This window comes from Silurus aristotelis (genome assembly GCF_946808225.1).
Source record: "Silurus aristotelis genome assembly, chromosome: 4".
Classification (NCBI taxonomy): Eukaryota; Metazoa; Chordata; class Actinopteri; order Siluriformes; family Siluridae; genus Silurus; species Silurus aristotelis.
In genome coordinates, this window is record NC_139577.1 from 25,902,783 (window position 1) to 25,929,430 (window position 26,648).

A 26,648-nucleotide genomic window follows, 5' to 3' on the forward strand; every position below is an offset into this window, starting at 1 on the left:
TGTGTCAGACTTTCTTAACGAATGTAGACACATTAATTAGCGTACCGATTAATTACTCATTAGCACCAGCTCAAGCAATTTCATGCATTAAATGTCTGCTGACATTTTGTCTGTTTTGACCATGCTATGATATCACTATCATTGAAAGAAGCACCAGGGCTACAGTTCTGATCCTATATGGAATCTGATATGTGTTTATGATGTGAAGAGTTATTGGTTCATATGGTTTAGAGCTGCCTTTTTTAATTCATTGTTGTATTTTGCAAATAAAAAACTAATATATACACTGAACAAAATAATAAACGCAACACTTGTTTTTGCCCCCATTTTTCATGAGCTGAACTCAAAGATCTAAGACTTTTTCTATATATACAAAAGGACTATTACTTTACATTTTTTTCACAAATCTGTCTAAATCTGTGTTAGTGAGCACGTCTCCTCTGCCGAGATAATCCATCCACCTCACAGGTGTGGCATATCAAGATGCTGATTAGACAGCATGATTATTGCACAGGTGTGCTTTAGGCTGCCACAATACAAGGCCACTCAAACATGTGCCGTTTTATCACACAACACAATGCACAGATGTCACGTTTTGAGGGAGCGTGCAATTGGCATGCTGACTGCAGGAATGTCCACCAGAGCTGGTGTCTGTGAATTCAATGTTCATTTCTGTTTTATAAGCCGTCTCCAAAAGCATTTCAGAGATTTCGGCAGTACATCCTACCGGCCTCCAACCGCAAACCACACCATCCCAGGACCTCCACATCCAGCAAACTGTCAGAATCCGTCTCAGGGAAACTCATTTGCATGCTCGTCATCCTCATCAGGGTCTCAACCTGACTACAGTTTGTCATTGTATCCGATTTGAGTGTTCAAATTCTCACAATCGATGTCGTCTGGCACTTTGGAGAAGTGTTCTGTTCACCAATGAATCTCGTTTTTTACTGTACAGGGCAGATGGCAGACAGCATGGATGGCGTAGTGTGTGGGAGCGGTTTGCTGATGTCAACGTTGTGGATCGAGTGGCCCATGGTGGTGCTGGGGTTATGGTATGGGCAGGTGTATGTTATGGACAACAAACACAATCAACAATGGGCCTCAGGATCTCGTCACGGTATCTCCGGGCATTTTGAACCAAAGGGCATTTTGAATGCACAGAGATAAATGTGACGAGATCCTGAGCCCCATTGATTTGCTATTCATTCACGACCAACACCGCATGTGGCAGCATGATAATGCATAGACCCATGTTGCAAGGATCTGTACACAATTCCTGGACGCTGAAAACATCCAAGTTCTTGCATGGCCATTGAGCATGTTTGGGATGCTCTGGATCGGCGTATACAACAGCGTGTTCCAGTTCCTGCCAATATCCAGCAACTTCGCACAGCCATTTAAGAGAAGTGGACCAACATTCCACAGGCCACAATCAACAACCTGATCAACTCTATACGAAGGAGATGTGCTGCACTGTGTGAGGCAAATGGTGGTCAGACCAGATACTGACTGGTTTCGGACCCCCAATACAGTAAATCTGCACATTTTAGAGTGGCCTTGTATTGTGGCAGCCTAAAGCACAGCTGTGCAATAATCATGCTGTCTAATCAGCATCTTGATATGCCACACCTGTGAGGTGGATGGATTCTCTCGGCAGAGGAGACGTGCTCACTAACACAGATTTAGACAGATTTGAGAGAAATAGACATTTTGTGTACATAGAAAAAGTAGTCTTACATCTTTAAGTTCAGCTCATGAAAAATGGGGGCAAAACCAAAATTGTTGTGTTTATAATTTTTTCAGTGAATATATATATATATATATTTATTTATTTTTTTTCTAATTTTCTGCACCAAACCACATTTGATTTTACCACCAGGTTACCAACAGCCTGGACACGGCACAGACAAACCGTTCGACCGGAGGGCTTTCGGCCCACTCCGCGCTCGCGCTTCGTCTCCAGCGCGCTTCTCACGCTGCATCTTCAAAAAGTCGGAGCTGCGGGTCACGTGCCTTTGGCGCGTGACGTCATTTCTCCGGATAAAAATGAGAAAGAGAAAGCCCCCCTATCCATTTTGAATGTCCGTGTTACAGAAACAGGACGTCGGCTCACGGCTTAAGTGATCGGCTAAAGCGGGACACCGCGGTGTGTGTGTGTGTGTGTGTGTGCGCGCACCGGGCTCGCGCGCGTTTTAGCTCGTCGGAACAGCACGGACGCCCGAGCGCGCTCTGAGCGGCGCGTTGAACGGAACAGGTGTCGATAGAGGAGAGAGAGAGAGAGAGAGAGAGAGAGAGAGAGAGAGAGGAAGGGAGCGCGTCTTGTACGCAACGCAACTCGAACCGGGAGCCATGGAGGGCTCGGTGAACGTCTCAGCGCCTCTCCATCATTTCTCCCATCAACCCAACATCAGCGCCCTCTGCCCCAACCTGAGCTCCAATGGTGGCTGGAACGCGAGCGCGCTGGAGAACAGCACGTGTGAGCGAACCGCCGACGTGAACAAAGGATCGACCCCTGTCATCATCGCCATCGTCATCACCGCGCTTTACTCCATCGTGTGTGTGGTGGGGCTGGTGGGCAACGTGCTCGTCATGTATGTGATCATCAGGTAAGACCTACCTGGATGGCGCTTTTGCCTTAGGTCAGTAGCACTTTCCTGACCATGACACCCCCATCCCACAAAAACAAACCAACAAACTAGACAACAAACTATCACACACACACACACACACACACACACACACACACACACACACACACACACACACACACACACACACATTTATATGCATTTTTTTTATTTGCATACTTTTATTGTAAAGGCACTTCAGTCAACTGTATAAACTGGTACTCTGACTTCTGAGATTCTACTTTACAGCTTCACATTTAGTCACACACTTAGAAAACGGGGAATTAATTAAGCTAATTAATAGCAATTAAGATTTTTAAACTGATTTAAGGTGCATTAGTAAGAGGCGCTGCTCATTTTATTGATAGCACTGCTGAGAATTAAAAGGTGCCTGACATTTTAGTGATTTTCAGAACCTCCTAGTACTCCTATATGATTTCTTTTTAGTGGTAATTTGTATATCTACAACTCCTGAATGATGTTAATGGCTAAAAAGCTACTGTAGAGTGATTGTTAATGATTGATGTTTGTTGTCTGTGTGTAAAAGTGTGTGCTACAATGGCAGGCGTTTGTAAAAGAGTGACAGAATATGCAGAAGATTTACACGGACGGTTAAAAGACGTTTATTGATATACAGTGTAAAGTACACTCTCAAGGAAAAACAAAAATACAAAGCTCAGTCTGTGAAGTTGTGCTTTAAAAGGTATGTCTTTGGTACATAGTGTACCCCACTGATTTTTCAGATTTTCTTCTGACAAATTAAATTGATATTAAAATGAAGTTTTCACCGAAATAATTCTCTACTGAAGTAGATGGCTGTATAATTCACAAGTATACCCTCTAATATCAATATAAATTATGATTGTATTAAGAGTATTAATGTTGAACAGGGTAGATCTCTGATCATTTCAGATATTCACTTCCAATGATATGCTTTAAAAAAGGTCTCAGACTTTGAGAGGTGTCACAGTTCAAAGTAAATATCAGATTAATTCTGCAGTCATCGAGACGGAGTAAAGCCTAAAAAAAAATATGAGATTAAATTGTTAGGAGGAAAAGACGGTTGCTCAAACATTGAAAATGCTTTTAACCTTCTTAGCAGTAATGTGAAATCCATTATAACAAAGTGGAGAAAATGTATTGCACAACACAGACACTACCTAGATCAAGTCTAATTGAGTGCGCAGGCAAGAGGAGCAATTTTCTGAGAGGTGTCCAAGAGTTCATTGAAAGGATTTACAGAGCTCACTGGCTGTAGAACATGTGCACACCTCAACAATATAATCAGCTCATTGCAGATCTGGCATGTATGAAAAATGGCCAGAAGGAAGCCACTTCCATGTTGAGACAAAATAAGAAGACTGTATGTTCTGATGAGGCAAGAGTTGATCATCTCAATCAATGTTTGGCACAAAACAAATAAAGCCACATACTCAGGAGACATACAGTATGGTGGTAGCTTCATTCCAAGAATAGCTTGTTCCCATAGGAAATACAGATGTTGAGGAGAACCTGTTTCAGTCAGACAGACATTTGCATTTAGGCTGAAAATATATATTCCAACAGGCCAAAGAGCCACAGCACAGGCCAAATTGTTAAGTCAAAGTCCAGACTTAAATCCAATTGGTAATCTGTTGAAAATTGCTGTCTTCCAGAATTCTTCATCCAACAATGCAAAATTTGCATTGCAGAACAGAAAAACATGGCAAAATCAAAAAGTGCAAAGCCTAAAGAGACATATTTGAGACATCTTAAAACTTAAAATTAAGGATGAATACAGTTTTCCCCCGTTTTAAAAACGAGAAACCGCGATAAACGGACGCCACCCTAAAAAAAAAAGGTCTTTAATGTATACAGTGCTGTACTGTATTAACATTTGACTTCATTTTACAATTAATAGTTATATTTTTATTAATACATTTTATTTTTTCAACATAATGCTCGATAAAAACAATTCCCTATAAGTTTTTTGGTCTATCCTTTATTACTCTAGAGACCGGGAAAATCAGCTATGTGGCAAATGCAATTCCACAATAAACTGGGGGCATATATATATATATATATATATATATATATATATATATATATATATATATATATATATATATATATATATATAATTTTTTATAACTTTTTTTAATCAAATATTTCTGAAGATACTTACCGTATTTTTCGGACTATAAGCCGCTACTTTTTTCCCAAGTTTTGAACTCCGCGGCTTAAACAACGAAGCGGGTTATTTATGAATTTTTCCTGGGTTTTTCCCGGTTTCACAAACTTCAAGCCAAAAAACTGAACCCCATAACATTAGACCAATGAAATTTTCGAACGGAAACGAAAAAACGCACCTCACTTTGTTCTGAGCTGCACTTTTTTTTAAATGCAGGACGATGCCAAAAGATAAACTCTCGAGAGAAATAGTTGTAAAAGGAAGGAGAAAGACAGTGAACTCAATGACTTACTTGGTCGTCTACTGTTTAGATACAAGCCGTTGTAACGCGTTGAGGTTGGGTGAAGGGAGAGCTCGCTAACTCCAGTTGCAACAGACATCATGTAAGCACAGGCAGATTTCCAAAACTCGTGCTTTTTTATTTTTCTTGGCAACAGCATTACCGGTTAGTCAAAGAAACTTAGAAATGAGCATCAGAAAATAATAAGGACATATTCCTGGGTCTTGCACACATGCAGTAATACCGAAAAAATGCAGTGCCAGGCTATTCCCAAAATGCCGCTCTGCTCTTAAAGAAAGTGCAACATATTTCACCCGTTACACTGTGTGTAACATGTCTTTCGTTAAAGCCTGTGTAAAGTTTATTAGTTTCAGTGTAGACATCCGGCTTATAGACAGGTGCGCCTTATTTATGTTCAAATTAAAAATATTTGTAAAATTCAGTGGGTGCGGCTTATAGTCCGGAAATTACGGTAATTTGTATGTCCACACAGAGTGAAGTGTGTCTGTAGGCATGTTATATCCTTGAGCTTCAAACCCTTAATACTTTATCTAACTGGATGTACATACATTATTTACATTTGTGTCCAGGTATACAGGTAAACAGTATTCAGTGATGTTCAGTATGTCTAAAAGAAACTCTAGAAGGTTTAAAGGGATTGTTGGCTTAAGGGGAACCTCTAAAGGTCCTTTGTGGAACTATACAACAAAGAGGTTTATTTTGCGACACCAAAAGAAAAGGTAGATCCTCATGTAAAAGAGGATGACTGCACAATGTTGTTATTCTCAAAGCTGTTCAGGATCGATATTTACACAAGTGTTCAGTGGTATTCGGTGATGCTCCATTATACTGAGAACCATTCAGTGCAGTTCAATGAACTTTTGCACTGTTCACTGACTTTCCCTAATGTTATATATTAATTAGCAGTGAGTAGTGACATGTGTAAATACAGCTGGCTGATTGTTTTTGTTAAGACTTTTTTGCGGGCTTAAACGAAAGACCAAAAAAGTGTTCTTGCAGGGTTGTAAATATAAATTCATGATGTCTATGTGACAGCTTGTGATGTTAGAAAGAGACCATACCAGCCACTGACTAAACACAGAAATAAATTATGCAGGGTGGTACAGCAGGTACTGTTTCCTCATTGCTCCCGGGTCCCCAGTTCGATCCTGGCCCTGGGTTACCATCAGCCACAAATTTCTCATGTTCTTTGTATATGTCCTCTGTGTACCCTGTGTATCCTCCCATCTGTCAAAACCTGTGTATTGGCTGCACCCTAATGTAAATAAGTATGTGAGTGTGTATGTGTGTGCATGGCTTCCAATTCAAAGTGTATTCCCACCTCTTACCAAGTGTACCCAGGATACTCTCCAGCCCCTGGATTCATAATGAATAAAAAAAAAAAAAAAAGTGTTATCTCTAATTTATCATGGGATCACTACATTGATTCAAAGGTTATGAAAACACTTCAGCTGATGCAACCTGTGATGCTGTTGTACTCTGTGGCACACAAAACTGGAATTAATTCTAAACTTGTAGATGTCTTGAATTTTATTATGTTTTTGCTGCTGATACTAATTCACATATTACAGTATCCCAGTCTCATTGTCCAGAGCCATACTGGTCAAGCTACCGATCAGTGACTTTATCTTAAACACACATCTTTATAGCACATGATGAACTACATTTGCTTTCTCTGTAAATGCCTCTTTTTTTACAGCACATTTGGTTGAGGCACCCTGACTGTTTTTGGCCAGGAAATCTAGCTATGCTGTCTAAATAGCAAACATAGGTCAAGCCTGAAATTTATGATGACAGGTTAATCTGATAAAGGTCAGCTAAGACATTCAGTAGGAAATAGGCTTTTTATCATATGTCAGGATTTTATGAGCGTTTATTAATGGATAATACGACATTTCCCCAGAACTGCTGAATCATTCAGTGTGACTTATGTGTTTACCGAAAGCTGAAGAGAGTTCTTTAAAATTTTTTGGCAACGAACATGGTTATTGATAGTGAACTGTTGACCAGATCAGTATTCTCCAAAAATATGGTCATGTCAAGAGTCAAGAAGCTTTTATTGTCATTTCAATTTCAAATGAGACAACATTTTTCCAGAACCCTGGTGCTACATTAAACAACATAGAGTTACATCAACCAACATAGAGCGACATAACAGAACCCAGAGCTAGGAGTAAAGTAAATTGTCCTAGCCACATAAAGTGCATCGTGTGCAACCTAGTGCAAACAGTGCAGGACAAAATACAATACAATACTTTACAGGACAGATACACAAAACCAGTATACATAATGTATCTGTGATACAGTACAATGTGCAAAAAAAAAGAGGACTAAACAAGAATGTCTATGTTGTAAACATACACACGAAATGTTGAGCAAAACAGCAACAACAGCAATCGAGATACTGTATGTAAACAGATTCTTGCTCTGTGAGGGCATTTCAGACTAATGTTAAAAGAAAAAGCATTTTGTGCAGCAGCAACTCAGCCTGCAGCTGCAAGCCACCTGTGATTATTAATGATTTAATTGCAGGGCGATGCAGGTTTACTGGCCTTTATTATATGCCTTTTAAATAGACCTAAGGGGCCAAGTAAATATGCACGGCCAATACAGGACCATTTCAAGGCAATGTTTTTTTTTTCGTGTAATGGTGCTGTGCTGGATTCCTGCTGTTGTGAATCTCGAACGTTATTTCCTCAACACTCTGCTTTTCTCATCCTACAGTAATAATCCAAACATTCAAACATTCAGCAAGCAATATATTGAAGAACAAAGAAGCTTAAAGGTATGTTTTAATGATGAAAAAAAACGGGTTAGTAAATTAAACTTTCTTGCCAATATCTGGCCAAATTTTTGTATTTGAGATAACTCGCTTCTGACATTGAAGCTTTTGCTCCAAGTCAAGGAAATAAGCATCATTAAAGAGGATTATTATTACTTAAGGACATGAAAAATGTGCACTTTTTTATTTGGTTAGTGAGAAATATTATGGTTGAGTTTCGTTGTCAGTGCCATTTGTTTTACTGGCATTACATTTACAACTATTTTATAGTATGTAGTATTTTGCAAAGTCAGAGGTAAAGAACAATTGGTTTTTGAGTAAGTGTGCTTCACAACACCCTAGGTGCAGTTAATAATTATAAACATTATATAAAAACTTGTTTAGCACTTACACCATTATAACTACACTTTATCTTCAAATGTAATAAAAAGCTGCTTTAATAATCCATGAATCATACATAATAGGTTGGTTTTAGTGTCCCAAATCAGTGACCTAACATTGTTTCATGAATACACATGAACTAAGACAAAAGTTTAAACGGAAGTTTCAGCTGATCATAAATAAGCCTTTTTTAGGATCATCCATCACTACAGCACTCTGTCCTCTACACCTACTTCCCTCACCACATCCATAAACCTCTTCCTCGGCCTCCCACTTTTCCTCGTTTATCTTTATTATCAGTAATATATATAACCATGAATAAAGATGTCATCTTGAAAGTACAAGCCTGTTATCTAAATAATAGATCAAAAGTATTTAAAAGATTGAAAATTATTATTCTGAGCAAATCATTAAAATGTCCCTAATATTGTTTTGATAATAGCAATAGCATGTATGCTAGTTAATCCTTTTTTTGTTAATATGCTAACTGTATGTTTTAAAACACTGAAATTGTTTTACTCATTAAAAGCATTTTGCAGCCATTTCCAGCAAAGAAACCTTGTAAAAAAAATAAATAAAAATAATAAATAAAACGAGAATGTTGCCTGTGGTAGATTAGAGATTGGTTCTGAATGGTATAATCAATGTTTACTTAAATTCAGTGTCAAAAACTGTCTTTGTGAAAATGAAGTCACATTTACAAGACCTAAATAGCACCACATTTAGGGAACCCCCCCTTTTAGGATTACTGTTACATTTTTCAGAAAGTTATCCACTGACATACATCAGTCACATTAATCACAAGAAGCTATAAGTGAGGTTGTATTATGCCTATTACACACCATTAATTATTCAGACAGCAATTACCCTTTCAGCTCAATACTCTGAAAATCGAAAGTTATTGCACAAGCATTCAGAAATTCCTATCAGTTGTCAGTGCCAACCTCTGCAGTGGATAATTGTGTTTAGCGTCTCATAGCTTTTAGCCCCCACAAATCAACATCTGGTGTTCAGGGGGACCCTTTTCACATCACAGATATGAGTGGCTCTGCACAAGCATTTGAAAAATCAATTTGTAGTGTGCAGAAAGGGAAACTGAAGAGAATTCTAATAGTGCCTGAGGTCTTTGTTGTCATGGAGAAGCTGGGAGAGCTGGCTCTTTTGCACCCAGTGTCCCCTCCTCCATCAGACATCAGGCCATGCTTTCTACAGTAATGAAGGGATGAAGAGAAACCATGCAATGAATATAGCACCAACGCTCAAGCCATATGTGTTCAAGCCACAGAGCATTTTCAAGCCATGAGTGTGTGTTCGGTAGAACGATACAGGACAATGAATAATGTGACTTTAATGGGATTTCTTTATAAATAGGGCTTATAGATGAGATTTGGAGGCTGTAGGACTTCCTGTGTGTTTCTTTCAATTTATTTTTTTGCTGACTAAGTGCTTCATTTTAAAGGATGTTTGTTTTTGACAATGAATTTAATGTCCCTTTCCAGTTGATATTGATTGTTCTGTCAATCGTAGCTTCAGCATTACCAGCAACAAATAAGAGTTGCACGACTCTCGGTGACTAACGTGAGCCACATCCCACTTGTATGCACAAGGAAACTGCTGGTGTTACTCCAAATCCAGGCTGGAGCTTTTGAATCCTGATTGCCAAGTGATCATTTAAATCAGAAAAAGAGCATAAGACAGCGTGTGATGCTTGAGGTCAAGGGTTCAAAGAAGTATTGTATGAGAAGTTAAGAAAACATGACTAAGATATGATCCCTTTACAAGCTTTTCTTTTGCTCAGCTTGGATCCGTTTTACATCTGGTTCATGTTCATATCCACAATATGTGACCCGTATATATATATATATATATATATATATATATATATATATATATATATATATATATATAAAATGTCTTTACTTTGATGAAGTTGTAATTTCTTGGCCAATTTTAAATCATCTCGTGTTTGGTGGATTCCTTTGGTTTTGTATGTAAAAAAAAAACTCACCAGTGTCACCAAGCTTCCACTGAGTATATTCATTGCTGGAGCTGCCCACCAATGTAATATTGCTTTGTTGCTGATGATGATGACATCTTTGATATTCTTGTGCTATCGGACCTCAATCATTTTGCAAGACCAGTTATCAGTCCAGTCTGGGGAAATGTATGAAACTCAGAGAAAAAAATTATCAAAGAAAAGGAATCTTATTTTAAGGCCAAAAATTTGATTTGTGTCATTTTAGCTTGGAAATTTGACTGTAGTCTCGTGTTTCATTTTCATTTCTCCATTTGCCTGACACTTCTATCCAAAGAAACTTTCAAGCCCAGCTGGTAGTCCAGGTGGCAGAGTCCCTGGCAGATACCTTAATCATTAAGTTTAATGAAGTGTAGGCTCCATTCACAACTAGCAAAGTTCACAGATAGAATGGGTGTTTTGTGAACATTTGGTTAAAAAAGAGCTGAGTGTGGTTATTAATAATAGTAGATACAGATGTAGTGAAAACTTGCATGTACTGTGCATAATTGATAATAATTGCAGGGTAGTACAAAAGGTTATAACTGCAGTCTTAGTAGTAGTAATGAACTAATATTCAACTCCTCCACTCCTCCAGTGTTAATAGCAAGTGTTGCAGTACTTGGTGATCTTCCAACAAACTGCAGCAGGATTTTAGCTGTTTAATGCCCAAGTTCTGGATCAGGGCTTTTTGATATGTTCAGATTGATATGTTTGAAATTGGACCATAAGGTTATGGATTTGCTGCCAAAATATAAAGAGTGAATAAAATTGAATGGGCAGCGTGTAAAAGCCAGAAGGTTGTTTTGAGGACATTGACTCATAAAAGTTTTATGGCTGCTGTGTAAATACCACTTACCCACTGTAACCGATAGTATAGTGTATGTAATTATGTGAAAGTAATGTTCTTTGTTTTAAAGATTAAGGTTTTATCTAAATAATAAATCAAAGTATAAGAATAAAGATGAGGAGGTTGTGGTACTTTGGTCCAGATAACATTGCAGCCAGGAAAGAAAGAGAACAAGTATTCCTTCTTTTTCTGACAAACTATATCCTTTGAGAGTTTGTTTACAAATACAATAAGCTGCTTCTGTGTATTTTTGCTGAGTGTGCATTTATTTTGTTTAACAAGACATACTTTTAGCAGTTAGCTCAGCAAGAGCGAAGTTATAAATCTCCATGCCCTTGGGGTCTAATGCATTGTTTGGGGCAGTATTTTCCAGCTTAAGCATCATTAATGATGTTTTCACAGTTTCTAAATGAACATAGACTTCCACTCTTATTATTATCCATAGACTTTATGATACCTGAACAGACAGGTTTTACTGTGGGTTTTTTTTTTTTTTTTTTAGAAGCTCAACAACAATACATTACTGAATAAAATGTTTTAACTTTTGCACATTTCTTAAGCTTTGCCAAAGGTTTTTGTTTTAGGACTTTAGTTTAGCTTTTTTTAAAGCTTTTTTATCCTGGTGCTGACGTCTGACTTGTCGTATGAATTGCTTTCAAACTGGACACAGGGAGCTTTATTTAATGATATTATGAGGCCTTTCTGGAATACAGACGTAGATCATTATGTCACCTTGAGTTATGTCATCAGTCTGTCATTTACCTAATCCACAGAAGTAATATAATTAAGTTGATGGGTAAAGTACATAATATGTAAGGTGCATGCATTTTTAGACAGACAGACAACATTATTTGGCTAATTTAAAATGTAAGAAAGATACTATAAAAATATGATAAAGGAAATACTGTGCTTGCAGGAAATTTCATTTTTTTCTGTCCTAAAATGATTTATAATACATGTGAATAGGAAAATGTATACTGTGAATTTGATTTATGTGATTTTAATTCACACAACTAACGTATAGTGTATTTACCCTGCCAGTGAGCCAATCGGTTGACCAAACTTTTTTTTTCTTTTCCTATTGCTCTATATAGTCTTTTCTTCCAGGTAATGCTAATGTTTACTTTAATTATTAATTACTTTAATTAGATGAATTAGTCGCATTTGCTCCTTATTTCTCCTGCCTAATTTCAGCTCTTTGTTTTGCTTAATTGCGTTGTTGAGTTTTTTCCCTCTGTATGTCTGTGCAGATTTAGGTACAAGGTGACAATCTTAGATCAGGATGGTACAATCAATTTTATTTCAACTGCCTGACAGCAAAACTAAAAGACTTAAGCAATGCAATATATCACAAGGTCTCAATGGCTTAATATGAGTGATCTTGGTCAAACTAACTACACTCTGCCAACGTTTTTCCCCCATATTTGTAACGCTTTACTGTGTCCGTGCTGTGTTTTATTCCAAATAATAAACAATGTTAACTGTGCATATGAGTACAATATAAAATATGCATTAAAAAGAATTTACATTTAGATTTTACAATTGTGGCATTTAGCAGACGCCCTTATCCAGAGCGACGTACAAAAGTGCTTTGAGTCTCTAGCAATGAGTAAATCTACAGTGGTACGCAAACTTAATATAAATATAACTCTGTCCTTTTGAATTATACATTGCCTGGACACTTGGACTTTATGTGTACTTTTAGTATTTCCACCAAGACCTTTTGTTTGAGCAGGAAAAACTATACAATCCACCTTTAGTACATTCAGCATATCTGTGGCTCCTGTCTTCTAATGTCCTGTTATGGAAGTGTAAGTAAAGCTTATTTGAATAGGATAGCCCAAAACCACATGCAATCTGGGAGGCATTTCACTTAGTGTGATCGATGAAATAATTAGACTGTAAGATTTTATGACATATACTGTGCAAATCTACAGTCTGGTTTAGAAAGAAATCAACCCCAGCATTGTAGCAGCATTTACTGCTACTTTATTTTTTTCTATGTATTTTACTGTCAACCATGAATGATGTTCATGTTCTTGGTCTGACGAAACAGCAAAAACAAAATTAGACATTTGCTAACAGCAAATCAGTTTTGATTCCAAATAATAATAATTAAAAAAGGGAGCTTAGCTTTGTTGGTCAATTCACAATAGATAACCTACAGCAAGTTTTTTTTTGTATTGTGCTCTGACCGGCAATTGACTTGACCTCTACATTTGTGTTGAAATTATTTTATGTTGCATGGTGCTGGTCATGTGGTCACAATGCATTCAGAAATAACCTATTGCAAAAGTTTGCAATAACAGAATTGTTAGATGCAACAGCTGTTATCATTGAGCACATGTACACTGAGCCTAAATATCAGCATTATGCATCAGTCATTTCTTAGATCCTTTTACACAGAGCTGCTGCAGGTTCTAATTAGCAAGGCAGTATACGGTTCACAGAATGACAGTAACATATTTTGCTTCCACTCCCACTTTTAAAGATAGTTAGAGGGGGCATGGAAATCGACAATAGTATAATTCTACTCTTATGTAATCCCTGGTCATGCTGTCACAATGATTCAGAAAAAAATATAAATGTAAAATTCTAATTACAGAAATAAAAAGGCAACTCTTGACATTTTCATCTTGTTTTGCCTGATTAGGTGTGAAATCCATTTCAGGTGCACTTCCACAATTATAAACCGATTATTTCTGCACCAGTTGGAGAAACTGGCCTCCATTTAAAAATGACAAAATAACATAATTAATGTTTTTTGGAATCATTTTCCTTGTCTAAAATAATCAACAATATATCAAAGCATAATAATGATAATTCACCACTAAGTCAATGAATCTTTTAAGCATTATCATAAAAAAAAAACATTTAATGAAAGTATGTGTGTATGCACAGTGTTGTAGTTTCTACTAAGCTCCGGTTCTGTTTTCACCCCTCCTATTCAGCAGGATATAACATCTGGATTGCACCACAGGAGAGCAACATATTTAGTTTATGATGACCAGGAATGCATAAGGAACTATTTACATTGCACTATATGTTAGATTCAAGGTCATGCCAAGTACCTTGTACACTTTTTGCCCTAATCTAGATGAATTAAACTGAAGCATGATTTACTTATGACTCATTACTTACACCGAAATACAGATCGAGAAACAATTGCATGAATCACTCTGGCGCATCTTTTGAATTTACTGTAATATTTGTATTTTAATTAAGCAGATTTTAAAGGTTAAAGATTATATATTTAGATCCCTTAATCTTCATAGCATGAGGCTATGATGCAGATTTAATGTGCCTTAATGGCACAGCCATAAATGTTAATACATTTGCAAGTGTGTTTAGTGCTCAATAAAATATAGATAAATAAGGAAAATCTGTGTTTTATTACTAATCAATGTTCCATCCGTGACATTAACTGAAATTTCAGGGAAAGGAAGTTTGTCTCGATAGACTACACACATCAATGGGTGGTCACTGATGTGAACATGTTGACATGGTAATGTGGCAACTACAAAAAGCGTGTGTGTGTGTGTGTGTGTGTGTGTGTGTGTGTGTGTGTGTGTGTGTGTGTGTGTGCGCATGTGTGTATGGCCTTTACTTCACTGGCAATGTGCCATAACAAAATGTATGGCAAATGGGTTCCATCAATGTTTAACACCAATTTGGTAGGAATGATGCCTAAATCCACTCTAATCCAAAACTATAACCACTGTCACTCACTTCATCCTGAGCTTTTTATACGAATTTGAAATGTAAAAACTAGTTGGTTTGTGAGTAGTCTTACAAACTTGCACTTGAGATCCTGTTAGTTTGACAGTATTGAGATGGCAGTATGGCAGAATTTATGAGTATTTATAATAAAAAATACTTAAATTAAATCTCATATTTCACACTATAAAGGATTACATATTACTAATATGGTTGTTTTTTAAATACCAATTCTTTATTTAGTGCTCAAATGTATTATTTTTATTAATATGACTAAAGAAAAACATTTTTTTAGGTTGAAATCAAGACAAAAGATAAATTTTAAAAATTGAAGTAAAAACTCAAGATTAAGCAATTTTGCAGTTATTAAGTAAATTGTAAACTTATGACATTCCTAATATATCAGAAAATTTGTATTTCATTTGTCACAATACTGATAATAGATTGTCATATTACCCAGCATAACATGACATGCAAAGTGGATTTCAGTGTAAGAATATTAATGCTATATAAATATATAAATGCTACAGTTACGATTCCACTGTGCTGCAGACTCAGGGCATTGCCCATGGCCTAGAAATTATTCATCATTGTTTGTATTGTAACGCATTATGCCCCAAGCCCTCACCTCTTATTTTATTCATGCTAAGCATGAAATGTAATTATCCTTCCCAAAGTTCTTTTATTTTAGCAGACTGGATTAATTGACTGTTCATCTTAAATCATTGTTTATTGTGGCAACGGAAAAATCAACAATGAAAGATGGAAAAGTCAGGGCATAGCAATATAAGACCCTCTCTTAACCCAAATCTATACTGTCCTATGGAGTTTTTTATGATAAACTTCCTCAATTTCATGTATTTTGGTCTTAAATATTCGAATGTAGTGTCTTTTTTTTGTTCTGTAAATAACTTCACCGCACTATAATGTTACTTTCCGTCATGACTAATATGTACTTCTGTTATTCCTGGTCAACTTTAATTGTGTTTTAGTTGTGTTACGTGTAATCATGTTTGTATTAGACTATGTCTTACCCATATGCGTATTACTTAATTAATCCAACTGGAAAATCACTGCACTATTATTTCACTTTCTGTCAGCCAATGTGCTCTGTCTTCTCTGTGTAATGTCTTTATCATTTAGTGGTGTTGTAGTTATGTTTGTTTTAGTATGTATATGTCTTGTTCAGTCCAATAAGGCTGTGCAGTACCTGTGTTAAATGTGCACTGTTGGTTTACTCTGAAACGGAAAGAAATTCCTTCTATGCTTAGGCATACTTGGCGAATAAAGTCGATTCTGATACTGATTTTGAATTTAAAAAAAATTTTCACTTCAGTGTCAAGTTATTTTACCTCAACTATTCTATGTATGAGATGTTCACAAATGTTCATATTAGCTGACGTGTGGGTTTGAATGAACAATAAAAAAACAACATACGTTCCAGGGGTTTACGATCCAGACCCCCTCCCCAATAGGCGAAAAAGTGGCAACCTAATATGTATACAGTACAGTATACAGAATACCTGTATATCTTGAAGCTTTATAAACCGTCACATGAATTAAGTGTGCAGTACTAATGAGGATGAAGGTGATGATGATGAAATAAATGTACTGCATACCCAAGAAGAGCACTACTTCTGAAAGCTTAATTTTTTTAGGCTAGAAAATGCTTATTTTACTGCAGAAATGATTCAAATAACTCTTAACAATGCTACCTATATACCACCTATATACCACAAAATCCTGCGATACAGAGAAAAATCCGCAATACAAAATTCGATATCATCTGAACCGCAATGTGGCGAGGGATTACTGTACAATATTTAAACCAGCAGACTCTGTATTCGGACTCCAATGCCTACCAATGTCTCACACTAAAGTGCCATAGAGAAGCTTAATCATTACAATTTGCCGGTGTCAGTGATCTCTCACATTGCTATTGTTTTGAATAAGTGCCAAGCTCTGGCATAGGCACAACGAGTGTCTGGATAAGCTTTCACACCAATCGGTCCTTTGTTAGTATTACCTTCCATTAGTAAAACTAGATTTGCTGGTGACAGATTTCATGTCTTATTCTTCCTCAGGACACTGTTTCATGGGTTATTAAACATTTTGAAGCCAGCCCTTTAACTGCTAAATAAACTGCACACCTCCTGAGTATAGATTTAATTCAGGAACAAAATCCAATTAATTATTACACCCATTATTCAGACGTGGACAGTGCTATTCTGCCTTTTTATTACAGCCCTAAAGCTTTTTTTTAATTACTGAACTTTCCACTGACAGAACACATTAGGCCAAGGTCTACATTATTTATCTGCATACTTGCTTTTGAGTTATTGAGTTTGGAAATTGAACCAGTTTTAGAGACCAATTTTATATTTGTGGATTGGGATCTCCACCAATTTAAAAAAAATTGTAAATAACTAAAATAAAACAACCCTCTGGCAAAGCCTGGAGGTCCCCAGACCTTACTTCAACCACCACTGGCATTGTTCTGAAAATTTTGCCAAACTCTGGCATGGAAAGACAGAAGCAAATAGAGTGTCTGGAAAAGCTTTCATGTATTGATTCCCAGTGCTGAGATGGAATTGACCTGTGAATGATTCAGCCACAGACAGACACCACCGTTTTCATCCTGCATGTAAATGTTGATTATATAATCTTAAATTAGACATATGTTTGCTCGACTCCTCCAGATTACATTGTCTTAACTCATTGTTGAGGCCTGATCCTTTTCCTCTAGTCGGTCTAATGACTTTTAATTCAATGGAGCAACTGTCATATTGAAGAATAGAAGCTCTTGACTCTATTGTAGTGGCACTTCTTATTCGCTCTTGTTTCTTCTTTGTTTCATAGAATCCAGCAGCAGTTTGTGATGCTTTTGAATGCGTCACGTTGACTAAGTACTCGCCTTAGCGGAACAGACGTTGTTTTTCAAACAATGTTGCTTTTCTGTTACAGTAGATGCATTTTTATTCAAGATTAGTCACAAGCATTTCTGACGTTTCTGTCAAAGTCATTCACTTGAACAACACTCAGCTGCTATTGTGTAAAAAAACGATGTGCAACTTAAGGGCACATCACAGAAGTGCGACGTCTCTAGTGACCTTAACGGATATATTTCGTTATCCATTTTTGAAGTTTTTAAACAAATATATTTAAAGAGGATGCATCAATGAACAGAATCCAAAGAGACAAAGGCTATTCTGGGGTTCCCTAGCAACAAGCTAATCCTGAGGTTTTGTAATAGAAGTGAAAGCCGGTATCTCTGTGATAACAACAAAATCTGCTTCACCTGATCACTAGGTTTGGTTTGTGCTTCATCTGTCATCACAATGGTTTCCAATTTCAGTTTCCACATAATCAAACCATGCAGTCATAGTATTTGAAAGAGAAGGAGGCTAAAATGAAATGAAATACAATAAAATGTTAAGCTGTAGTGAACCCATTGTTTTTAATGCCCTGATACAGTAAAGATGCCAGCGAAACACCATCTGTTTGCAGCTGCTCGAGTGAAAGACAGATGCTGCAATTTCCAAATGAGAATGCTCTAAGCTAATATGGCAGTCATGAGCAATCTGTTTTAATGGGTTTCCAGAAACCATCTAAAAACCATGAAGACTGACACCGTATATTGGTGATTAGAAGCTCTGTTCGAGCTCTGTTCAGTCACAAGGCTGAGTAAGTGCAAGTGGAGTAATTGATCCTTGGACACTGGTACAATTAGAAACAAAACCCTGGGGAGAAAAAAATAATCATTTATTCGGTGTAATAAGGATTTGGAGGAATCATTAATCATCAGTAATAGGTGATATCCTGCATTATTACAAAGTTGTGCTACACTGCAAATGAGTGAATAAGCAGGTTCTTTAGCAAATGTATGTTGTGGCCTTTTACTATTGGACTTTTTATTTATTTATTTGATTTTATTTATTCATCTTTTTAATGTTATTTAATTTGGTTTTTTAAATTTTTATAGAAGTGTGCATTAGGCATGAGTTCCTGAAGAATGCACCAAAAAAAGTTAGGGATTGTGGGACAAAGAAAAACTATGCTGCACAATGCATTTTACAACATTCAGTCATTCATGTTTAGTAAAGACAGTGGTACTTCAGTGGTTAAGGATGAGTTAGTGATCAAGGTAAGGGGATCACGCCCCAGCACTACTAAGCCACCACTGTTGTTTTCTTATGGAAGGCCCTTAACTGAGGTGAAAAACATCTTGGATATTTTAGCTAAACACGCATTGTCAATTCATTGGTATATTCATAAGACATTTTAAAAAGCAGCTTATTAACAGGTGCTTTATCTGCATACATTTATAGTTCTGTGAATATCAACTTACATAAACTATAAATCCAATCATCCAAGGTATTTTTTGTCTGACATTTACAATAATAATGGATTGTTATCATTGCTTTATGGCTATTAGATCCTCTTCAGTGCATACATTAATAATAAAAACATGCAGCTATTTATCAAGTGCAAATGCATTGCATAGTCAGGAGCTTTAGTGTCATAGATATTATAGATATAATGGGTAATTGATATTTCTCTTTTAATACTTGTATAGTGGTGATGTTCCCTCCAATTTATTTTCTGATTTTGATGAGTGAGCACAGTTGGGTCTTTGGTGTCCCACTGGGATTTGAATGCTTGTGAGCATTTCTATGTGAATTAGATCTTAACAAATTAAAAAGAAAATTAATTAATTAAAAAATTTACTTCAGCTGTGGAGCACCTTGATGTCAATGACCTTCACGCGCTAAATCCTGTGTGCGCATCACACAGCGCGGTGTCTATCTGTGCTATGTCATCTGTGACGTTCAGCTAAACAACGTAGGCTCGTTCATCAGTTGCGTCTGCATCTGCAGACATTGTTATGTTGGAAACACACACCAGCCAGATTTTTGTTTACATCCAGCTGGTGTGCCTGAAATGAAGTCAAGGTTATATTATATCTCTGCTTCAGCAAGAGTCAAATTTTAGTGCTTCAAACGGCAAACCCCGGCTTTTTTCCAAATGATGGTTTAATCTGCAATAATCGCCACTGGAACTGCGGTCGGTCAGCTCTACTGGATGCCTAAGCACCAGGATGGCTTATTATCACTTTGTTAACTGCTTGGAAAAAAACCGAAAAACAGAAATAAATTCACTGATCCATCATTAGCTTTTTGTATATTTTATAGGCTTTAAAAGCTTTTTCACAAATTCTACTGATATAAATAAGTTCATAAAAGCACATTGCATCCTTCTTCATTGAGCAATTCACTGTCTAAGCTCATTAGCATAAAATGCGTTCAGATAGCAAATAATTTTTCCTGCACAGAAACCAGGCGCTATGCTTATGAATTATGCATTATTCTCATTAAGTACCTATTTTCATAGACACTGGAAAGCACTTAAAATCTCATTTTGATAGTCCAGAACTGTCCTCTTCAAAGCGGCGACTAACTTTCCTGATTAGAGAATCTTTCAGTTGAGAATTTTATGCATAAACCTTTCCCATCCTTTGAAATGAAAATATTTTAAATGCATTTCAGATGCCACTCCTTCTAAATTGCAAAGGCTTTCATATATAAAATGACAAAAAGAAATCACAAGCAGCTTTGTGTACTTTGTGTCCTCTGGTACACTTGGTAGTATTTAAATTGGGCGATTATTATCTGAGACGAGATGAGACTTTTTATGGCACGCCGAAAGCGGCTGAATTGAATCTGCCGAAATGGCCATTTCCATGCACAATAGAATGTGTCCTATTAAAATGCACAGCTCTTCCTCACCTCAGGTTTCAACTCTCATGGTTTCAATGCCTCCAGATTACTTTAAAGACCTGTAATATTATCTGCATTTTTTTATTCGTTCATATATGAGAAGCCTGAGAAACGAGGTGATTTGAAGATGTCTAATTATAATGAGAGCTCTGTAAGTCAGGGAGAAGAATGAATTAAGAGGTTGGGATTTAACTACAGAAGTTTCAAGTACTGTATAGGCATTAAATTTGAGGCTTTCCAAATTATAATCCTTATTAAAAAGGGTACAGATGACTACCAGAATTAAATGAATGTATAACATTTGCATAAATCCTATAGGAGTGTAAGTGCTTCAATTATTCATACCAATACCAGTGACCAGATTTGGACATGAAGTAAATGAAAAAAAAAAAAGCTGTAGGATATTTGTTTGTACCTAACAGCAAACATTTCTAATAGGTTTGACAATTTTCACCTGACTAACTCTATTTCTCAAAATACATTATATGGACAAGGATTTGTGGAAACCCTGCAATAGAATTTGTGTAATTCTTTTAACATCTCATATCACATTTATTCCACAGAGTTTGAAATGTGGCCATTGAGATTTGTGCTCATTCGGCCACAAGGGTGTTGGTAAAGTCAGGCACTGATGTAGGGTGAATATGCCTGGGGTTCAGTCAGCGTTCCAGTTCATCCCAAAGGTGTTCAATAGGGTTGAGGCCAGCGCTAAGAAATTGGCCACTCAAGATCTTTTTCTCCAATCCATGTTAACCATATCTCCATGGGGATTGCTTTGTGCACAGGGGCATTGTCATGAACAGGTTTAAAGACCTCCTCCAGCTTTGTGGTACCATTTTGGCGAAGAACCACATTTGGCTGATAAAATCAAGTATTCAAATATATTTGTACGTTGTATATGAACGTTAAAACCTGTTCAGTAATGTGTTTGCATTCAGTTACATAACTTTACTCTATCCATCATTCCAATCCAGCTGTTCTATTGTTATTTTCACTACCATTTATTCTGTAAGAGTGTTTCCCTGTTATATCATTTTCTACCATGAATTACATTTTGGCAAAAATGAATAGAAATTTAATACAGCACTTTTGTACAATCTAATTCTATTCACCTACAGATACACCAAAATGAAGACTGCGACAAACATCTACATCTTTAACCTGGCACTTGCAGATGCCTTGGCTACCAGTACCCTCCCCTTCCAAAGTGTGAACTATCTCATGGGCACCTGGCCTTTTGGGGACATCCTGTGCAAAATCATCATGTCGATTGACTATTACAACATGTTTACCAGCATCTTCACGTTGACCACTATGAGCGTAGACCGCTACATTGCCGTGTGCCATCCAGTGAAAGCTTTGGACTTCAGGACCCCACGCAATGCCAAGATCGTAAACGTCTGCAACTGGATCCTGTCATCTGCTATTGGCCTGCCAGTCATGATAATGGCTTCAACTATCACTACACTCGATTACCACAGCAGCGGTATGTGTGTTAAACTCTCATGTAATTCAGATACCTTATGTAAACGTATTAGTTTTTTTTACTAACGGATGAGGGAAAGATTTAGATTTAAGACAAATAATAGAGTGAATGCAGTGGATAAAATAAATACAATAGAGATAAAAACCCTTTTATTTGTTTGGGGATAAAGATATGAGTATAATGAAAGTGTTGCCTCTTTAGTTGACAGCTTAGTATGAAAAATGGCAAGTTTAAAGCACCACATCTGTATATGCCAAGTATCTAATTGAACTTATTCATCCTGCTGTCACTGTGTATGAATTATAAGAATGCATGAAATTTAGTTTGAGTCATCTTTCAGTGAAGATTGCATACATAATCACCCTTGAGCTTTTCCACATTTTTTAGTTTTACAAAAAATCTTTTAGGATTACATGCATGAATCTACAAAATAGACAGAGTGAAATGGGAAATATAAAAATCTATAAATATTGTTAAATAAAATTCATACCAATGGGCTATAAAAACAACTCTTGGACGAAGTTCTGTAAAATTGTACATCTGACCATAGCACCTACATGAGTTTTTTTTTTCCAAAACAAAAAGTTAAAGGTACACTGAATGTCTTTATATGCTGAAGTATTACGATTTCCCGTATCTGAACCTAAGAAGCCCAAACCTGTTCCACCATGTAAATGCCCCTGTAAAAAAAGCAAGCTCAGTAAAGACATGATTCTTCTAATCTACAATAACATAAGTGGACTTTATCTCTGACCGTAACCACAATGAACACCTTTGAGATGAATCAGAACACCAGCTGAAAGCCTTTTTGCCTGACACCTGTGCAATTCCAGAATTCCAACAGCCACAATTGAAATTCTTGTATAAAGCCTAGTTAGTTTAATGATCAAGTGTCCATATCCTTCAGGCCTTGTAGTATACAAACATTGAATTATTGATGTTGTTATAGTTGTTGTTAAGGTATTTAATTCGCTATATACTAAACTAAAATGTGGACCCAATTCATGCCAGCAAATTGCCTTAAAACCATTATTATTTTAAAATTTGTCACATTTGAGATATGTTGTATTTAATCTTGTTTCAGTGTCCCATGTCTTTGTTCTTTCCCTTTATTGAAACAGGCATAGTTGACTGCACTCTTGTGTTCCCTCACCCATCCTGGTACTGGGAGAACTTGCTGAAGATCTGTGTTTTCATCTTTGCCTTCATAATGCCTGTGTTGATTATCACTGTGTGCTACGGCCTGATGATCCTGCGCCTAAAGAGTGTCCGCATGCTGTCTGGCTCCAAGGAGAAGGACCGCAACCTGCGACGCATCACGCGAATGGTGTTAGTGGTGGTGGCTGTCTTCATCGTGTGTTGGACCCCCATTCACATCTTTGTGATCATCAAGGCCCTGGTGACCATACCCAACTCTCTACTGCAGACCATCACCTGGCACTTCTGCATCGCCTTGGGTTACACCAACAGCTGTCTCAACCCAGTGCTCTATGCCTTCCTGGACGAGAACTTCAAGCGATGTTTTCGTGAGTTCTGCATACCCAGTCCGTCAGTGCTGGACCTGCAGAACTCGATGCGCTCAACGCGCACCCGCAACCCACAGCGCGACGCTCAATCCAGTCCCACGGTAGACCGAACCAACCGGCAGGTATGACTAGCAGTGGAGATGTCATCACTGGATTTGCGCTGCCAGCCCAGTGTTGACATCAACTCAGAACTCACACAAGTCACCACAGGTCTCTGAGCCGTGGATGGAACTACCGGTCCGCTGTGATGGTCATGGAAATCTCCCATAACCAATCTAGATTTATTCTAAAAAAAAACAAAATTTAATATGATAGAAGAAGTGTGACTTTACAGTTTGAATGTGCACCACTCAAGCTGAATTTAGCTTCTTAGAGGTATAGTTTACCAAGAGGAATCTTTACATGAACACAATGAAAATCACTGAAGTCAGTAGCTCAGAATTGCTTGTGCATGTTGTCCATTAGGCCAATTCTGGTTTATAGGCCAACATAGGCTGTATAATAAACATTGCCTTTATGCTTTCCTTTAATTTCTCTTACTGTTTGTGACTGCGCAATCAAATTACTTTTCTGAAAAGAAATAGTTTCTTTTCTAATTTCTTTAATACTGTAAATATTGTAAATAATATTTTCCTAAGCAAAATCAGTGCTTTATATTTGTTAAAATGTGCCATTTGATTAAATTAAAAATCAATATTTATAAACATATATATATATATATATATATATATATATATATATATATATATATATATATATATATATATATATATATATACTGTATATCAAAGATTTAAATGGCATGTCACATCTACACATTAACTTTGTTACCAAGCAGTATAATATTAAAGGTGTTGTATTTTCAGCTAGTCCACTTGCACCGCAATGTATTGTTCTGTTGCAAAAAATGTTATCTATACAGTGATTATTGTTAGACTAGGTTTGTATTTCTCTGAATCAATGCACAATGTGAACACTTTGTTCTTTAAGATGACACATATGCAGTCGTCATGCTTCAGTGGTGTTAAATTATGTATGTGATTATGCAAATGTGATATTAGTCAAATCTAATTTGTAATATATGAAATAAATTTTAATTACTGAGGACTTTAAACTAAACTATCTCGAACTTACCCTGCTTGCATGACAGAGTTTTGTTCTGACAAGATATGAACTGGTTGCAAATACTATGTGTTCTTGAGCTTTTATTTTTCGTCAAAATAAATGATTTGTCGTGAATTGTTTCTTTCATGTCAGTGGACTGAAATATGGAGCACTTACCAGAAATACGGCATGACGACGTCAGCCACGGTTCAGAGAACCGTTGTTTAAACAAAAGAAAAATCATGCATGGAAATTCGAAGGTCTGTTTATACTGATAATTTCCATTGCACATTCTTTGACTTGCTAGTGACAAATATTAATATAACTGTGAAGTTTTGTTTCATATGCAAGCCCACGAGAGTATTTTCAAGTAATGAATCAAATACAAAGAGGTGACGAGATGAGATTCGTTGATTTTTTTCTGTTTTTTGTCATGCAGTGCACAGCATATTTGTGATGAGATGGGATTTGTCTTATTTTCATGCGGCGCACACGGCACGTCTGCCACATTTTAGCAGCTTCAGATGCCAATGTGAAACCTGCAAAAAGCCTATATAGATCGAGATTAAAATGTGAGAATATTAAATGTGATCTCAAAGTGCTCCTTATATAATTATATAATGCCTATACAATCTTTCAACAATTTAGTAATTATTCTATTCCTATATTTTTATATTTACTTTATCTTTGCTTATATGAATAAACAATCTATTTAAACATTTTCATCTTAACGGCTGATGTTCATGAGATTTGATTTTAAACTTTTAATGACCAGCCCACAATCAGTAGCCCAAAGACTGGACCACAGCTTCATAACTTATAGCATTCAAACAAAAGTTCAGTGACCTGAATAATCACAACTGCTTCACTTTCCTGCCATTACTTCATATGAATTATATTTCATCAAAAAATATAGAGAAAATATGCCATATTTAAATGGCTTTGATGAAAATGTGCCACTTTGCATAATTGTAGACACAGGCAACAGCTCTAAGCATAAATGCAGGTGGTGTACAATTGTCACATGCACATAATAATATGGTGCTATTATATCATGTTATATAAGGATGAAATGTCCCCTACAGCAGAAACCATTATTATTAGCAGGTGAATTCGGTTCATGTACTCAGCCACCTGTCGAAAATACTGTGTATGATGACCCATCTGAGAATATTACTTTTTCCATCTTCTTCATAAGCCAGTGCCTGTGCTTTCTGCAACTGTACCATGATATGACAGCCTGATCACATCCTACATTAACATTCCCAATCATCTGAAGAAACGCTGCTCTTCTGCTTTCCCACGTTTCACACTAATACACAAGACCCACTGTCATCGAATGTGCACTTTGCACTGCAATGTCCGACCCTATTTATTTTCTGAAGTTGAATGATGTCTAATTTGTCATTTAAGTGCCTGTTCCTCTTTAATATTTTTGACTGAAGATCCTGCTGTTCATGTTCCAATAAGAAACTGCCTTTCAAAGTCATTTTTAAAACTACATGAACTCGCATAAGCCTGAGGCTACTAATGCATTTTAAAAAGCTAAGGGTTGCCACACCAAATAGTTTTAGCTGACTGGAATGGGACCCAATGTGTTATTGTTCTGCTGCATGTGTTCTTCAATGTTTAATATGTATCATTTTGAGATTGGATTCTGCTGACCATGGTCATGAAGGGTGGTTCTTTTAATTGTGTGTGTATATATATATATATATATATATATATATATATATATATATATATATATATATATATATATATATATATATATATATATACACACAATTAAAAGAACCACAATATATAGTATCATTAGGTACATTGATAGCCACTTTCATTCTTAAAAATAAAAATATGCATAATCTCTCTCTCTCTCTCTTTCTTTCTCTCTCTCTCTTTATATATATATA

General features: G+C 36.5%; 1 protein-coding gene across 3 annotated transcripts; it reads left to right on the forward strand.

Annotated features, from left to right (window-relative positions):
• Window positions 1–2,003: 2,003 nt before the first annotated feature.
• Window positions 2,004–23,933, forward strand: oprm1 (opioid receptor, mu 1). 3 transcript variants are annotated; one of them, XM_083538558.1, is made up of 3 exons: window positions 2,004–2,606; window positions 21,738–22,105; window positions 23,227–23,933. In XM_083538558.1, exons 1-3 carry the CDS (start codon window positions 2,350–2,352, stop codon window positions 23,757–23,759), a joined length of 1,158 nt encoding a protein of 385 aa, XP_083394684.1. In that variant the 5' UTR covers window positions 2,004–2,349; the 3' UTR covers window positions 23,760–23,933. The 3 variants fall into 3 exon arrangements, with proteins under 3 accessions (XP_083394684.1, XP_083394685.1, XP_083394686.1); XM_083538559.1 differs by having other exon boundaries at window positions 2,537–2,639; XM_083538560.1 differs by lacking the exon at window positions 2,004–2,606 and adding an exon at window positions 19,069–21,257 and having other exon boundaries at window positions 21,442–22,105.
• Window positions 23,934–26,648: the final 2,715 nt, after the last annotated feature.